At 29.2% G+C, this 18,245-nt stretch overlaps 2 protein-coding genes across 4 annotated transcripts; both read left to right on the forward strand.

Moving 5' to 3' along the window:
- Positions 1 to 1,034: 1,034 nt before the first annotated feature.
- LOC107171263 (REST corepressor 1-like) lies at positions 1,035 to 12,257 on the forward strand. Of its 3 annotated transcripts, XM_089218836.1 has the most exons (11): positions 1,035 to 1,223; positions 1,502 to 1,662; positions 2,041 to 2,103; positions 2,166 to 2,240; positions 2,323 to 2,537; positions 2,603 to 2,779; positions 4,474 to 4,589; positions 4,674 to 4,878; positions 4,945 to 5,083; positions 9,674 to 9,858; positions 11,729 to 12,257. In XM_089218836.1, exons 2-11 carry the CDS (start codon positions 1,563 to 1,565, stop codon positions 11,861 to 11,863), a joined length of 1,410 nt encoding a protein of 469 aa, XP_089074962.1. In that variant the 5' UTR covers positions 1,035 to 1,223; positions 1,502 to 1,562; the 3' UTR covers positions 11,864 to 12,257. The 3 variants fall into 3 exon arrangements, with proteins under 3 accessions (XP_089074962.1, XP_089074963.1, XP_089074964.1); XM_089218837.1 differs by lacking the exon at positions 1,035 to 1,223 and having other exon boundaries at positions 1,357 to 1,662; positions 4,477 to 4,589; XM_089218838.1 differs by lacking the exon at positions 1,035 to 1,223 and having other exon boundaries at positions 1,359 to 1,662; positions 4,674 to 4,857.
- Positions 12,258 to 16,287: 4,030 nt separating this feature from the next.
- Positions 16,288 to 18,245, forward strand: LOC107171011 (uncharacterized). The gene is made up of 6 exons (XM_015521245.2): positions 16,288 to 16,476; positions 16,787 to 16,918; positions 16,998 to 17,095; positions 17,176 to 17,367; positions 17,424 to 17,547; positions 17,993 to 18,245. The coding sequence occupies exons 1-6, from the start codon at positions 16,464 to 16,466 to the stop codon at positions 18,088 to 18,090; spliced, it is 657 nt and encodes a 218-aa protein (XP_015376731.1). The 5' UTR covers positions 16,288 to 16,463; the 3' UTR covers positions 18,091 to 18,245.

An 18,245-nucleotide genomic window follows, 5' to 3' on the forward strand; every position in this document is an offset into this window, starting at 1 on the left:
AAATAAAATAACGTCATAATTATTATGGGTGTAAACACTGTAAACACGGCAATGCTTCGAAACGTCGTTAGGCGGAATGCGTGAGAGCCCGACCGCCGCAGCCTTCGGAGGAGAAACGCCAGAAACGGTCTGAATTCCAAGCAACCGAGCGAGAGCGTCGCGTCTGGAAATCGTTAAAAAAGAAACGATAGCAATAAAACCGCAATAGCGTTCATTATTGTTTTTTCTGGAGAATTCTAGACGTATACGTTTTAATATCATTATCATATCTTTATTATATTAATATATTCTTTATCCCTGTGTACGCCAATAACCGCGACTGATACGAAAGTTTTATAATTTAATATTATTGTAATATTTGTAATTGATTAGCGAAATAGCGATATTCTCGTGGCCGTCATTAACTCATTAGTATTAATGTTAATAGTAGTTTTAATCATCATAAGTAAATAATTAGTCAATTAGTGTATAAAGGGTTTACGGTTGACACCCGTCTCGCACCGCGGTTTAACGGATACGAAGACGATCCATATAGTTGTAACTTGTAATACGTTTAGATCGCGTAAATAATCGTATGTTATATACCTATTACCTATCTAAGTATACATTTACTTTACATTATAAAACACACATTCATAGGTCGATGTAGAAAGATTACGACGAGCCTGATGAGGCGGTGGTACTATACACGTATACACAGTCACTGTATAGTATGGTGACGGTGGCCGGTGGGTGGCGGAGGCTATGCGTTATACACCATATTATAGTCATATACACAATATGTGTATATAACTATAATAATAATAATAATAATAATAATATTAGGTACATTATTCAAAACCAGCAAGGTTTAATAACCCTCCAAGAGAGACGCCATGTTTTTCGTCAGTGTTGCCACTACGATAGACGACGCATTACCGGGCGTTTCCACCTTCGCTGCAATGCTGATCTCTCGCGTTATTATATTTGGGTTGGCGTCATAGCTGCAGGTATATGCTATATATTATACAACTTACTGTCCATGGTCTATATGGGCAACGAACTATCGTTTTTATTCCAAGTTTTTCCTTTTTTTTTTTTGAATTCTTAATATCTTGTCATTTTGAAACGAGTAATTTTATTTCAATCTCGATGTCGGACGACTACGACGAGAAATCCGATTCCTAAGTTACTAAATTGGAAGGCAATAAAGATTTCGGCTTCGCGGGTAATGGTAAGCACAAGTGAGTCTGAAATCCGAATCTATAATATTATGTTGAGGTGGACAATACGTAGAAGAGAAAAAAAAAATAAAACGAATTCAAATACCGCCCATGGAGGAGAAAAACGTGTCATTTTCTAAATCCCATATTTTATAATACGACGATGCGTTTGTTCACTAGCAAAATTTTATATTTTTACTTAATATTCAATTTTCCAGTAATTTAACAAATACTTAATACACTGGCTGCTCGTAATTATCCGTTACGTTAAGTTTTTTAATTTTTTGTATGTTGCACAGTTCAAATTGCTGATTTTGCGCCTATTCGCTGTAGCATGCATTAGTATTTTTCAAAGGAAGTATGGCTAACGATAATTTGGAAGATTTGAAAAACGGCAAACGTCCAGCACCGTCTGCAAATGCTGAAATAATGGACATCGACGATCTCATACAAGAAAACGGTAAGCATCCTTTGACAGATGTCCGAAAACATTTAAATAGCCAGGTGAATATTTTTAAATGAATCGATGAAAAGCATATTAAAAATTTCGAACTAGTTTAACAATTTTTTAAGATTTTCTACGATCTGTAAAACTCAATACATGTGTTGATCTCATACAAGTGTCTACGCATTTATACTATTAACATACAAGTATAACATAAATATTGACGTACACATCAATTTCTGAATATGTGCACTTTGTTTCCTATCAAGGTTTTTTCTTAAAAGGTCAAGATCCATGTCATATTTAAGTTCTGTATCATGGTTTTATAGTTTTACATTTTTTTTTTTTAATACTCTATTTGAAAGTGTATTTTTAATTTTTATTATTTTTTAGCTGAAAAAATCAGAGTGGGACGTGATTATCAGGCTGTCATTCCAAAGCTATTAGTACTTCCAAGTAAGTTTTGTCACGAGTCTTATCTATAAGAATTTACTATTTAATGGTTTTATTACTTGCAGAAAATAGACGCGAACGACTGAACAAAAAAGCACTATTAGTTTGGTCTCCAACCGATGATATTTCCGAAATTAAATGTATTAATCCTCATATATTTATCTTTTTAATTTTAATTTTTAGAAAACATTAATTATTATTTTTTTTTTTATATATATATAGTAAATGAATACATATTATTATCAAAAGAAAAATATGGTTACAACAGTGAACAGGCATTGGGAATGCTATACTGGCATCACCACGACATGGAAAAGGCTCTTAGTGACCTATCAAATTTTGCACCTCTACCAGATGACTGGACGACCGATGATAAAGTTACTTTTGAATCAGCCTTTAATAGCATTGGAAAGAATTTTTTACGCATTAAACAAATGGTAATTGAATTATGATTAAAATGTAATACTTAAGTTTCTCACATTTTACTTAATTGTTTTTTTAGATGCCTGATAAACCAATAGCATCATTAGTAAAATATTACTATCTTTGGAAAAATAAAAGAAAGAAGAGCAGTGTTATAGACCGACAAGCTAAAAAATTAGCAAATGTCCGTGCAAATGAGAATCAAAACGGAAGTAGAGAAGGCTCCAGTTCAGCTGAGTCTGAGCCCGATGAAAAGGTAAAGAAAGAAATAATTTTTAATCTACTAAGACCATACCATACTATGCAATTGTAAACATGTATTTGTAGGATGAGACACTTTACTAAAAAAATTACCTTATCATGTTACTATTGAACTGAATACAACATAAAATTAAAATAAGTAAGTGATTCATTGTAGTATACATATTTTATTGGTATAGGGTAAACAATTATTATATATATATAAAAAAAAAAAATATCCAGTCATATGAAATATATGCTATTTTGATATTTCATTGTTATTTTTAACCTATGATAATCTGACATTTGATAAAATTAAAGTTAAAAAAAAAATTGTTTAACGGGACATTGCATTAAGTCCTTGTCACCAAATTTTACTTGATTCTCGCACAGCCCTTAATATGTTAAGATAGTGTGTATAGTATAACATTGGCATTTAGGCATGGTGTACAAAATAACAATTTGCTATAATAATTTTATTTCTCATAATTTATAACATGAAAATATTATAGTTTTGTAAATATATAAAAAGGAAGCATGTTTAATGAGGTATATGGAAAACACTTAAATTCTGGAAAATAACTGTGGTAGTGTTAGCATAACTTAATGTTGTTAACCCAAACATGTTTTACTTTTTCATCTGCAGGCTTAGTTAATTTGTAGGTTAGCTGGAGTTAAGATGATTCTATACCTGTATGTGTGGTTCCATCTTACAGATATACAACATAGTAAAAACTGTTTTGTGCTGAGTAGAACCACTTAGGCTGTACTCCAAGCTAACCATTCAAATTTAAATACTATAAAGTGGAGAATAGTTACAGCGCAAAATAGTTTTATTTTTTCAATATCACAAAGAAGAAGAAGTTGTTTTAGTTTAAAATCATGATTTTTTTTTGAACAATAAGAAGTTTTTTCGTATTTGTGATATCAAACAAATAAAATGTTGCACGATAAAAGTTCTCTTATAATGTACAAATTTAAATTGGATTACAGCCAAAGTTGTTCTTTATCACGTTAAACAGTTTTTGGTATGTTGAATGTTTGTAAGATGGAGAAAACACATGATTATGGGTGTGGCGTCCTCTTATAGCATACATGTTGCAAAGATGTGGTGGATGGGTGTCAATTATTGGACATATTATGTCAGTAGTAAACTTAATAGTGTTAAGTTTTATTAATTGATAAATATTAAAAAACATTTATAGAAGAATAATTACCTTGATGTTATGGCACATCGATGATGTGTGACCATCCTTAGTCTTTCCGATCAACGAACTCCAGTTATGTATTTTATTCATAGTATGTTTTTTATAGCAAAATAACTTTTATTATCAAATTAAAAGGGTAATATTTTTCATAAACTCACAATACTTTCAATACTCACTTTTTTAAAGTAAAATTTATAATATTCAATAAATAAATTATTAACTGATCGAGTATACAAAATTACAAAATATTAATGCTTATAGTTGCAAATTTAAAGTGTTCATACAATAATTACTTTACTGACTCTTGTGTTATAATATTCACTTTTAATCTTACAAAAAGTTATTTTACTCTTATTTTAACCTAGATCTCACAGTCATAATATTAGAAGTATTTTTTTTAAAATTAAGTGAAGAGTAAATTTCATTCTAGCGTCCACTTTTATTAAATATTAATTATTGACAAAATATTTTTTTCTTATTTTAAGTACTTATATTTTTTTAGAAGGACCCCGGAGAAGGAAGTTCAAAACAGTCTTGTTCAATTTGTGGAGTTATTGTTACAATGCTTCATCCCACCCAAAAAGGATCAATGTGTGGCACATGCCATACACATTTCCGGTATGAATTGAAACATAAAGATTTATAAATTATGATAAATGTAAATAGCATAATAAATAAATTTAATTTGTTTTGCATGATCAGGAGAACCAATGGTGGTATTAGACCAACACTAGGTCCACCACGTCCAAATAATCGCCATTTGAATGTTGCTCGTAATAAGCGTTTACCACCACGAGGCATGTATGTTAATCATGATGATCTTCAATCTATTGCATCTGGATCTAATGGTCAAGGAGAGACTGTTTTATCGGCAATGGACGATGAGGTTGTATCATTAAAATGCAAAGTATGTGTTGCATTTCTTAATTTTTATATATTTTTTTTTTTCGAATTGTGAATTTTAATGACTCAGATACAGTCCAACAAACAAGAAATTGGGCATGTGCATAAGAAGCTTAAACTAGATGTTACTGAATATAGAAATGTTGAACCTACTACAAGTCGTATTATTTCCCGTTGGAGCAATGATGAAGTTATGCTTGCTATTCAAGGTATAAATAAGGAAACTTGACAATTTTACCACTGTATTCTTATCAACGCTTAAAGATAGGTCTTAAATTCTAAATGTTAACTTGATAATAATGTTTCATTTTTAGGTTTATGGGACAAATATTTTTATTTATTATTTACTTAATTTATTTTCTACTCTAGATACTATGTTAGTTATCTCTAGTGTCTATAAGCATGTTTCCCTCCATTTCAAATCTTCTCAATTATTCCTTTATCATAAGAACTATAGGCCAATCTTAGTTCTTAAGAGTTTAGATCTTATTAGATACTAGTAAACAATATTTTCATAGACATAATTTGGATGGGAGACTTGGAGAGGTCTAGCACTTTCCTATTTCTTCTAACCTTCTATTTTAATTGAAGTATTAAATCCTTCTTTAGTTAAGTATCTTATTTACATAATTCACAAAATGTTTGAATTTTATATTTTCCAAAGTTTAAATTACGATTTATTATTTGTGTCTTTTCTATGAATATTGAATCCACCTTCAAAACTTGTGATGTGAGCTTCGTAAAATGTTACCAGTAAGGTGATTTAAAAAAAAAAATAACGACTTACATCTATTTTACTGTTTAAATAGTTGAGTGACCACTCTATTTGTATTATTTTCAAGATCAAGATATTAGGATTATAACACAAATCAGGATTTTTATAAAATTATGATGACCGATATATGTTATGAATTATTGTGATACTTTATTTCGATAACCATTTCGTCACTGCAATTGAAATTATTTTAATTTTATATTTTACCATAATTAATAATAATTTATACTTATTAAAGGGATTAAATCAGTGTTTCCCTACCTTTTTCTGTCACGGCACACTTGTCACTGATTGATATATGTATGTAGAAGTTAATACGGTATTTGTAACTTTTAATGGGCTGCGAGCGATTAACAAACATTAACAAATGTTTTGTATGAATACTACAAATCTTTTATTATATTAAAACAACTTAAATCTACTCTACAGTCAACGCACATCACGGTTCATACATCAGTACATCACACACTAGGACTGACAATAATAATAATAATAATCCCACATGTATACATGTTTTTTTTATACTAGACTTTCATCATATTAATTATTAATACCAAAGTAGTTGTATTTCAGTATAATATTACTAGCAAACAGTTTAAAATGGTAGGATGGAAAAAAAAAATAATATTATAATTATCCTAAATATTTAATTTACTGAAATGTAAAAACAAGATAATCACAATTTTTATAAAAAACCTAATCTTAGTGAGAAATTTGGGACTGTTTTCTCTTTATTATTAGCTTCCTTTGTGGTCGAATGGTTGATGAGTACACCCTCATGTCGTCTTCCAAGTTCTTCAGTTATGATCGATTTTTAGTTTTGATGGTATTCATTGAAGAGAATGCTGCTTCAAAAATATAGGATGTAGAAAAAGGCAGTATCGCATTCATAGCTTTTCTTGAAATCTTGGGATACTTATTTTATAGATTTATCCAAAAAGATGAGACATCTACATTTATTTTGATTTTTTTTAACTTTGACTCTCTGGCAGTATCTTCAACTAATTTAGAGTACTATAACCTAACCACAGTCATTTTTATATCAATCAATTCACTTTCTGCTGGGTGTGCTCATTATCCATATCAGAACACAAATAATTAAATAATCTTGATTTCAAAGGTTTACTTTTAATGAAGTTTACCATTTTGACAACACTTTGCAATACTTCATTGAGCTCGGGCACCAAAGATTTAGCAATGAGAGCTTCTCTGTATATTATGAAGCAGTGAGTGAAAATAGTATCTGGGTTTCCTTTCTTAACTAATGCCAAAAAACCAGTTAAATGACCAATTAATAATCATTGAAGGGCACCCATCTGTACAAACACTAACAAAACTTCCGTGATATATTAGCAGTGGTAAAATAATTGTTAATCAAATTAAAAATGTCTTGTCGCCTTGTAGTTTCAGGAAGGTCTTTACAAAATAAAAATTGTTCTATCAAGTCATTATCGCATATAAATCTTACGAATGTCACAACCTGAGGTTTTCCGGTTACATCTGTAGACTCATCTAATTGAAGGGCAAACAATTCAGCTGCATTAATTTTTTCATTCACATGGAATTCAAAATCTTTAGACATGTCTTCAATACGCCTTTGGACAGTGTTATTAGACAACGGAATTTTTCTAACTTCTTTTTCAAAATCTTCACCAAACAAAATTTTAACGATTTCACAGCATGCTGGTAAAATGGTTGACTCGGCTGTTGTGTGAGATTTCATTTTTTTTTATATCAGTTCCACGACAGCATAGCTAGCTTCCTGTACCTTATCTGATTTAGTTGACTGTTTTATAAACTTTGAAGCCTGGCTGTTTTGATCTGAGGCTAACCTTTTGAAAAAGTCTAGAGGCTTTTCAGACCCAAAACCATGTTTTGTAAGCAGGTGCCTTTTCAGCTTACTTGGTACCATACTTTCATTAAATAATTTTTCACCACACATAAAGCATTGAGGTATAGGTATTTTTCCACCACTCGACATGAAACCAAATGATAAATAGCTTTCGCGATATTGTCAAATAATATTTTTTGATCATACGTTAGCATTTTAATGCGTATAGCCCCTCTGAGTCAAATTCTTGAATTGCTTCTATTTGAATCATTAGGTAATCTCTATTTATCCTTCAGTTAATTTTATCTTAGTTGCCAAACAATTTTTATATTTCTCCTGGTCGTTTAAAGCTGTTCATGGCTTTTACAAACCTAATTACTCTCTTGATTTTATTTGAGGTATTTAAATACAAATCTTTGGTTGATTAAGCTTTTAATCAAGCTGATCACAACATTCTCCTATAAATACTTTATACTTAATATATCTAGTTTATCCAAAACACTTAAACTAACATATGGTATTCTGCAAAGCGATTTATTACACTATTCATTAATGTAATAATGTTATCAAACAATTTTACCAAATTGCAACCTCCTTTCCATAACAGTGGCTCAAAAATGTTCAAATTTTTATTCTACAATTAGAGCTCGGTTGTATTGTAATCAAATTTAATATCGTGCTAAAACATGATCAATTAAATAACGCAGGCGCGGATTCAGAGGGGGGCTATGGGTGCTCACTGCTCGGGCACCCCCTGTTATCTAGCCACCAACAAAATAAATATATATTATAAATTATATAATTTGTTATTTTTCAAAATAAAATCAATAATAATAATAATTTCGGTGCTTTTCGTTATCGCCGTCACTACGACAATAATAACTGTTATTGTTAATTGTTTTCGACGTATACTCGTGTGTATAACGACACGCGTCGACGGCGGGAAGCGCCAATAACAATTATTATGAAAGAAAAGTTAGCATTAATAAATCATATAGAAAATGGTAATATTTAAAAAAATAGTAAGGTGTAACAATTTTGAGCACCCCCTGTTAAATTTTTCTGGATCTGCGTCTGCAAATAACGTGCATAAATGCCAGTCTATGTCATTATTTTGATCACGCTCATCACTCATTTAACCATTTGATCAGTGGTTCTAATATAGTTCTTGTTAAAAATGCAGGTGTTCAGGTATTTTCTAACCTCTGACTTTTATTATTACCATTCAAATATTTTACTTATTGCTTTTTAGGCATTTTAAATTTTATGGTTTCTTGAATTAGTGTCTTCAGAAGCTTTATTTTAAGTTATAATGTTTATGTTATTTCCATCAAATGATTCATTTTAGAGAGAGAATATTTCATTTATTTTGTATCAGTTAGGTTTGAAAAACTTGGCCTATAGTTCAATGAATAGATGGATTGATTCTAATTTGAAAGTCTTTTAAAAACTTATCAATGATTCAACCAATGTCATTTTTTCACCCATATTAACTTAGGTATGAGTTTTTCAGTGTTGTACTTGCTTCATTGTTCCTTATATTGTTCTAGATGTACCACAATTTAAGGCACCCGCTTGAATATTTAATTTAATTTTATACTTTTATTGATTATTGTGTATTTTATATTTTTATTTGTTTAAAAATATATTATTCTGCATGGTTATTGATTGGTTATCAAGGTTAGAGAATTCAGGGAAATGATTTTTGTTATTATATATTGAATGTGAATACAAAATTAGTAATTATGAATTACACACAATTATTGATTATTATTTGTTATTATTTGTGTTAAATAAAATTTGAATTTAATTTTTATATAGTTTTTCAATACTGTAGTTCTCTAGTTTTTTGATATTACATCTTAATAATTAATAACAAATATTGCAGTAATAGTATGTTTTCACACATAATCATTCTATTTCTCTGTCTAGACTACTAGTAATTGCTTTAGGGTGCTGTAAGTAAAACATGACATTACAACAAATCAAATTTAAATGGTGAAAAATTAGTATTAGTATTATTTAATATATTTAAAAATAATGATTTATTAGCCAATGATAATGAAATTATGTTTGCTTAAATTAAACAATGTCAACTAGTTTTAAGAATTAAAAATTTTAATTTTTTTTTTGTATATAATAATTATAATATGAACAGTTTTTTTAATGATTATATTAATTCATATTTTTTAGGAATGCGCAAATATGGAAAGGATTTCAAAGCCATTGCTGAAACAATGGGAACAAAGACTCAAACCCATTTGAAATCATTTTATTCTCATTATCGTAAGCGTTATAAACTTGATACAATACTTAAAAAGTATGACGCTGAGCAAAATACAATGATAATTGAACTTAGTGATGATGAAGATGAACCGGTTAGTTTTAATATTATTATTTTTATTTTAGTTAATGAATGATTTGAATTTTACTCTTTCTCCTTGATACAACTATACAAGTCAATATTGTAATCATAAAACAAATAAGTGTTGATATTTGTTTACAGTTAATTTTAGCTACCTACAATCTGAATATATATATTTTTTTTGTTGTATAAACCTTACAATTAAATCTGGGATTAAATTAATAGCCTAATGCTGTCCAATAATATTAATATTGCTTACTTTTTATTAATTGATATTAATATTTAATAGTATTAGTTGAGTTTGTAGCTCAAGCTGATTTCTGTTTGGCTCATAGGGTGGAGTAGCTTGTCCTTTCCAGTTGTTGGTTTACTTAGTTTTGAGAATTGACCTTGGTCTATATCAGTGTATCTCTATATCTAGGTTCAGTCTCACTAAGGTTGCCAGATGGCTAGCTTTTGTGCACAGCTGTGGGAATGGGTGTGGCTAACACATGTTGAATGCTGTGCTCTTGGGAGAATTATTTTATTATTCCAATAACCACCTAACTTACGTTTTTTTAAATGAATGCAAAAAACCAATTTTTCTGGTTTTAGCTGGTAGTCTGAAACTAGAGCTGATTACGAAAGTCTACAAAAACCATTTTAATCCAAAATGTGTGTTCTGACCAAAGCGAAAATCAATCAACACTTGAGGTTACACTTAAGAGGACGTTTCACCCGCATGTGTTGTCTCCGTCTTACAAGTGCGTAACATTGCAAAAACTGTTTTGCGCGGGAAAGAACCGAGAAAGATACAGTTATAACTAAGAAACGAAATTTTCACCACATAAAAAGGAGATTTTTTTCTGTGCAATATCGTTTTTATTTTTTCGATATCACTTATACAAAAAAAATTCTTATTGTTTTATAATACATTAATTTTGCGTTTTTTAAGCACGAATAACTTTTTTTGTAGTTCTGATATCGAAAAAATAAAAACGATATTGCACAGACAAAATTCTCCTTTTTATGTGATGAAAATTTCGTTTCTTAGTTATAACTGTATCATTCTCGGTTCTTTCCCGCGCAAAACAGTTTTTGCAATGTTACGCACTTGTAAGACGGAGACAACACATGCGGGTGAAACGTCCTCTTAATGAAACAGAATGTTGAGAGAGAAACAATTTTTATTAATATTTAATACTAACTAAAAGTGAGCCTCTCAAAATGTGAATTATTGCCAATGGACACAGCATATTAATACATAAATACATAGGACCAGAGTTATATTTACAGCAATTGTTAAGAATATGGTTAGTATAGTATTATATAATAGCTAGGGTTTATGACAATCTTTAAATTTGACAATTAACTATTCAAATAAAATCGAGAGGGACTTATTTCATTATGAATATAGATGGTAATTTATCATGTACAGTGAATGTTTCAAAACTGATAGATATAATTTGATAAGCTCCTCCTTAGCGGGTTTGTGTGATCGGAAGAATGACTTTTGTAACCTTGAGGCTATACCCTGAGCTCCAAACTAGCGTCTAAACACTTCCCAATTTGCGATGCCATACTGCTATGGAATGTGTGGCTCATACATCTTTTCCTTTTCTTCATTAATTGCATTATCCTGTTGTGGTCTTTTATTTCCCTATGGATAGTCAGGTCCAGAATGAGGCTGCAGTTTTTACTTCTTTCTATTACGATGATGTCTGCACGACGATTTTGTACATTATTATCTATCATCGATAAACAGTGGACTTCTTCAAACACTTCAAATAGTTTCTTTTGGAGAAAAAAAATAACCTGCTTATACTAATGCTAATCCTATCAACATTTAAAAATAATTTTTCAAATTATTATTTTTGTTTTTAACATTTTTTTTTTTTTCACAGGTCATTAGAAAAGATGAGCCTTCGTCCACAATAACAAGACAGAGTACACCATCAGCATTGGCTTCCGGAACTCGGCTTATTAGTAACCTTACATTGAACTCTAAAGCACATCAAACGGCTGCTGCTGCAAAGTGATACTCATTTGATCATGACGTATTGGCTTCTATTATTTCTCACTGCCTTTTATTTTTCATATTATTTACCCTACTTATCCAATAAATTATATCAAGTACATTACAACCATTATATTATATTCTTTTAAATTAAAAATTAACGGATTTATTTTATAACCAAATTTTACCTTGTAATTGGAATTTTTTGTAAGTATTTAAAAAAAATGTCGATAGTCTACAAAAAATATTTTGTTAGATTTTATTTTTTCATAAACTTTTTTAAACTAATAAATACGATTTTGTGTTAAATTTGTATATTAAAAATTAGTATTTTTAATATCTAAGAATAAGTAAAATTGTACAGTTTAATTGTAAATATTGAAACAATTAAAGTAATTAATATTGTTGATGTATAATTTTAGTTTTTCTGAGTAGGTAAATACACAGTAAAATAATAATCTAAAAAAAAAAAGAAAAATAATTGTTATGAGAAATGAACAAAATATATAATTAATCTAATATTAATAGTATAAATTGATAAGTATCGTATTAAAATATATTCTTGTATTATTACAAAACCATAAAAAATTAATTATAATTACCTATTGTTGAAAACTGGTCATTTCAATTTCCATTGCATTGTGATTACTAATGACAGATGGCGTATTGATTAACGATTATAAAGTTATTTTTACTTTGTAAGCAATATTAAGGTTGCCATAAACTGCAGCGGTAGCGGTGGCGGTTATGACTAAATGAAGCGGGACACAATTTTACCGCCACTGCTGCAGTGTGTGGCGACCTTTAGTTGGCCGTTGTAATAATATAATTAAATTATTAATTGTTACACAGGTAGCATAAATTAATACCTTATAGGTAATGCTCGTACTTTGTACCATATTTTCTATAGAAAAAAACATAACATAATATATTCGATATATATTATTTTGGTTTAATTTTATCTTAGATAAATTTAATTTCTTTAGTACCTTCATGATTTGGTGGACTTTGTAAAGATTTAGAGGGTTTAAATTGTCTCATGCCACGCCACTCCTTGTTTGGGCCAATAATTCTGTCTTGTTATAGTATCAAGTATTTGGTGTTAGTAAATGTATTTCAAAAATTCAAAACAATGATTTAAAGTCAAATGCCACACTTTTTAAAGACATTTTACAGTTAATTTAAATGAAACTTTAAACTTAAACATAAAAATGTCCTATGAACTTTGTATTTCTAATATTGTGTAATACGTCTAATCAATGGCAGTACATACAAATATCAAATACTTATGTTGATATTATAAACTACTCCATTGTTAACACTTGTATTTGATTGGGCGATCCGCAAAAGGATTTAGATGAGGTTATTTAAATATTGAACTTTTGATTAAATAAATTAATAAATTATATATTTTATTTTCATAGAATTCTAGATTATCAACTATCATAGAAAAAATAGAGGCAGCGTCGCTTTAACCTTGATCTTAGTTCAAAAGACGTTAAGTGTTGACAAAATTATAGTTAGTTTGCGTAGTCCGACTTACAGTGAAAAAATATTTAAACGGCAGAAAAATGTTTATAGATCATACGGAATACCTGAGGAAAAAAAAAATTTTATTTTTGAAAGGTAATTTAAAACATGAAAATGACATGTATGGATTTCAATATTTTATCAAATCATAATTTTAGTTACAAATTTAACTTGAAATGTTTCTTTCGGTCTATTGAAATTTTTTCTGCTGAACTAAGAACTAGAGAACGCGTTAATTAGTAACTTATTTTATCAAAACAATAAATATAGGTATGTTGTAGTTATTCGAGTTAGGTATTAAAATATGCATCTTGGTACGGAAGTATAGTATTCGTCGGTAATCAAAGCAGTGCGGCATCCGCATTAAACCCACTGTCCACGGTTAAAGACAGTTAAAAATTTATATATTATATTATGGATATTAAAAAAAGTGATTGGACCTAACCTAACCTAACCAATGCGAAATTTTTAGATTCATAATTTTTTATCTGGAAAAGCTAAGGAAATATTGGGGGAGAAGGGCTAAACACCTACATTGCGCCTATGATTGCAGGCACGTAGCTAGGATTAAATAATTAGGGTGGCACAGTTATGGCCAATATTTTTATTGAGTGGCCAACAGTTTTACTTCCCCCCACATTAGACACTTATAGAATTATGTTTATGTATAGGTATATTGTTTATAATATAATAAAATTGTAATTTCTGAATATAATAGTGTAATTAGTTACAAAAAGAACTAAATTTGATAAACAAATAAATTAGATAAATATAAATGTATTATATTAGTAATAAATACCATTATTAGTTATTAAATTAATACACTGTACATGGATCACAATTCGCGACAACCACAACCACACAAGTCTTCAAACGTCAACTGAATAATAGTTGTATTGCTAGGTAAAGAAGAAAATAGTACAGAATTAGAGACACAATATTATTGTTACTTTTCAACATTACTTGTTTAAATTATAAGTGAATAATAATTAATAATATTGTGCGGGTCACATACTCATTCGCTGATCGCTGTTGTAATAAAATACTATATAATATCACATATATACTATGTTATTATTTGTTATAGTTAATTAGACCTCGGCGATTAAATATATATTTATAGATTATAAGGTACCCACTAACAAGTCATGCCGCGACGAATACGACGGGTATGGATGAACGATTTCTATTCTGAATTCTGATATCCTGGTAATCTGACCACTATGGTCACACTATGTTCGGAAAGACAATTATGTAAAAATAACAAATATGATAATAGAAATTTTAAAATATATTTAATTTTTTAACCAAATTATTTGAGCCTTGGGTATTTGAATCATAATAAAAATAATGTTTTTCAATGTAATGGGGTGGCCATCAGGGTGGCCTGTAAACATTTTGGGTGGCAGGGCCACCTCAGGCCACCCCTTAGCTACGTGCCTGTATGATTGAACACAACTCACGTATCGTACTAGTCGTAACTTTTATAAAATATTCGTTTACGATTTCGACTATTTAGTTTATAAATTTATAATATATTAAAAATTAAAATGTAGTAGTACACTCGTAACCGATCGAGTCTAAGACATTAAATTTTAGAAGTAGCAGCTGTAGGCTTGTAGCAGTCAACACTCAACAGAGGGGTCGCTGGTCAGGGGATAAATGATAAACGGTCTGCTACTCTGCTGGTGCTTTATATCATGGTAATCGGTCAAAATATCTACGGACAAAATATTCAAATTTTACGTAAATTAGTATACTACACTTTACTTTCTAATAAAATTAACTCCTAAATATATAAATTACGTTACTAGTATAATAATATCACAAAATATACTGCACAAACATTAGTCAAATAGCCAAATAATATAAAATAAAATGTAAAACAATTTGTTTTTATGAATATATAGGAATAATTTGCTAAAAAATGACTACCTACACTATTTTCTAAAAATTTAAAAATTATATATATATATATTAAATTAAATAATATATTAATTATATTTATATAATTATTATATAATATTAGGTATATTTTTATAATTAAATAATTTGATATTTGAGTTAATTTTATTCGAAAGTAATGTGTAATCTATTAATTTACGTAAAAACGGATAAATTTGGATATTTTGGCCGTTGGATATTTTGTCCTTGGATATTTTGTCCTAGATTCGTATAATCCTCAATGTCAATGGCTTAATCCATTTTGGCTACCACTGTTCCTGTGTTAAATAAATCGCATGCCATTCACAAGTTTACAGCCCCTGCCACTGGTGTCAACTTTATTACTTATAACCTCATGTTCCTAGCCCTTAGGGACAGCATAAGTCAAGATGTTATTAATGAAATTAATATTTTTTTATTTTAAAACTGATGTTAAGATATACGTATTTTCTACACATCGTGGTTACTCATTATAATTTTAGTATTAGACATCAATTATAAAATAAAAATATTAATTTTAAAATACAAAAAATTAAAATAATGTAAGTAAAGAACATCTTGGCTCTAGCTGACACTAAATTATAATAAATAACCACGATGTAGAGAAAATACATATTTTATACATATATCTTTATATATCTTGTTTACATCGTTTGAATCATGACAAAATAGATCTATTTTGTCATGGTTTGAATAATAATAATCGTTTCTTTTAGTACTTATGGGCTATGGCGCTGATGCCTGATGGTATTGTCACTATTGTCACCTGTCAGTTTGTCACAGAATAGGTATATATTATGAAATATATTTATAAAAATATATTTCATATATTCTGTGGTATTGTTCTATGCTGATAGTAGCCACTGATACGAGCATAGACCTATGGAAACGAGAAGGAGGTTACCAGAAGGATCACGTATTCAAGTCAGCTGCTTACGTTTAACTGTTGTCAGACGAGAATGCGAGACCAAACAATTGATAACACAGAGTCACAGAATTTATGAGACTGAGGTCGTACATTTCGTCGGTTTTTCGTTTTGCTTTTAATTTGGTCCAGTTACTTTACTGCTAATTGCAGAGCTAGGTTGTAAGTATAATTCAGTGTCTGTTTATTTGCATTCTTACATCTGTTGGTTTCACGGAAAAAAATGAAGATGATTGGTGAGTAATAATAATAATAAATTATTATGTCAATTTGTGTATGGTGTGATATGGTGCAATTTAATTTAGTTTTCTGGTGGTATGACTTCTTATCCCTAGTTATAACTACATATATATTTTGTTTTTCAATATTTTTTAATAAGTAGAATACTAAAAGATGTATTGTACCTAAGTCAAACTATTTTTTTATTTTAAATAATTATTCTACGGAGAATTGTAGTCACAGGTTACACTGCAAATTAATTAACTATATTTAATAATATTACTATTTAAAACTAACATTATAGATGCTATTTGATTAATAACTTAGGCCGTCCAAGTCAAATCTTCTCTGCCTCCAAGAACATCAATTGTCTATTGAAGAATCCTGCTGTCACCCAAATTTGTCTCAGAAATGAATCTACCAAAATTCAACCAGCATCTCAAGATACAAATGTAGAAGGTTTGTTATACTTTTTGTATTATTATTGTGCCATTTTTTCTTAAAATAAAATTTAATTTTTTTCTTCAATTTTTTACAGAAAAACCATATCGTCCATATTCACCATTTCAAAAGACAAACAATATGGCTGAATATGCTGTTGCTCGTTTAGACGATGTCTTGAATTGGGGCCGTAAGGTATTTAAATAATAAACAATTTTTTTTGTCATATTTTGATCCGTTTTGATCTTAATATTCATAAAACAATTTGTTTTCAGCACTCTCTCTGGCCTTTGACTTTTGGATTGGCATGTTGTGCTGTTGAAATGATGCACATAGCTGCTCCTCGATACGATATGGATCGATATGGCGTTGTATTTCGTGCATCGCCTCGTCAGGCTGATCTTATTATAGTCGCGGGAACACTGACAAACAAAATGGCTCCAGCATTGAGAAGAGTTTATGATCAAGTAAGTAAGACTATTTTTCATTATTTCATTGATTAAATATTTTTAAATGTTTTTAGATGCCTGATCCAAAATGGGTTATTTCAATGGGAAGCTGTGCAAATGGTGGTGGTTACTATCATTATTCATATTCAGTTGTGAGAGGATGTGATAGGGTCATTCCAGTTGATATTTATGTACCAGGTAAAGTATTCTTGTTGTGTTATCATATCTAAATATTTAATGCAATTCATAAACCGACTTAATGTATACTTAAGCCTATGATGAAATATAGTTCATATTTTTTTATCCAAATATTTATAGCAGTTGTTAAATATACATTAAGAGTAGATATAAAAATTAAGTTTCGTTAAGTACAATATTTTCATGTTTTATATTGTACTAGAAAGTTAATCATTCCCTCACAGAGCATTTGTATAAATATCATAGAATTCTTGATTTGTAAATTTCTGAACAAATCATAACCTTTTTTTTTTATTATCATAATAATCTGCGCAACACGATTGGTATTTTGTTGAAAATGTATCAAATCAAAACAAGTATTAATGTCCACTTTGTTGATTTTAATCTCTATTCCTAAATATGCATATTATGTTAATGATATTTTTAATGTTTAAATGTCCTTTAGGTTGTCCACCAACTGCAGAAGCATTGATGTATGGTATCCTTCAGTTGCAGAAAAAAATTAAAAGAATGTCACTTGCTCAGAGTTGGTATAGAAAGTAATTTGTTGTTTTTGATCATCTATAAAACATTAATGGTTTTGTGTATTACATATTTTATCTTTTGTAAAAATAACATTACCTATGAAATGCCTAATTGTGTTATACAATATAGATAATAGTTTAGTATTTCTAAATATATCACAGATTTGAATTGTA

The sequence above is a fragment of the Diuraphis noxia genome, unplaced genomic scaffold (genome assembly GCF_037042655.1).
Source record: "Diuraphis noxia isolate RWA-SAM2 unplaced genomic scaffold, SU_Dnox_SAM2 contig0002, whole genome shotgun sequence".
Lineage (NCBI taxonomy): Eukaryota > Metazoa > Arthropoda > Insecta > Hemiptera > Aphididae > Diuraphis > Diuraphis noxia.

What these genes read in the sequence shown, in the direction of transcription:
- LOC107171011 (XM_015521245.2), top strand. An exon ending in TCAAGATACAAATGTAGAAG is followed by an intron (nt 16,919 to 16,997) that starts GTTTGTTATACT and finishes AATTTTTTACAG; the next exon opens with AAAAACCATATCGTCCATAT. An exon ending in TCTTGAATTGGGGCCGTAAG is followed by an intron (nt 17,096 to 17,175) that starts GTATTTAAATAA and finishes ATTTGTTTTCAG; the next exon opens with CACTCTCTCTGGCCTTTGAC.
- LOC107171263 (XM_089218836.1), top strand. Translation starts at nt 1,563, where the DNA reads ATGGCTAACGATAATTTGGAAGATTTGAAAAACGGCAAACGTCCAGCA. An exon ending in CGATCTCATACAAGAAAACG is followed by an intron (nt 1,663 to 2,040) that starts GTAAGCATCCTT and finishes ATTATTTTTTAG; the next exon opens with CTGAAAAAATCAGAGTGGGA. An exon ending in AAAGCTATTAGTACTTCCAA is followed by an intron (nt 2,104 to 2,165) that starts GTAAGTTTTGTC and finishes TATTACTTGCAG; the next exon opens with AAAATAGACGCGAACGACTG.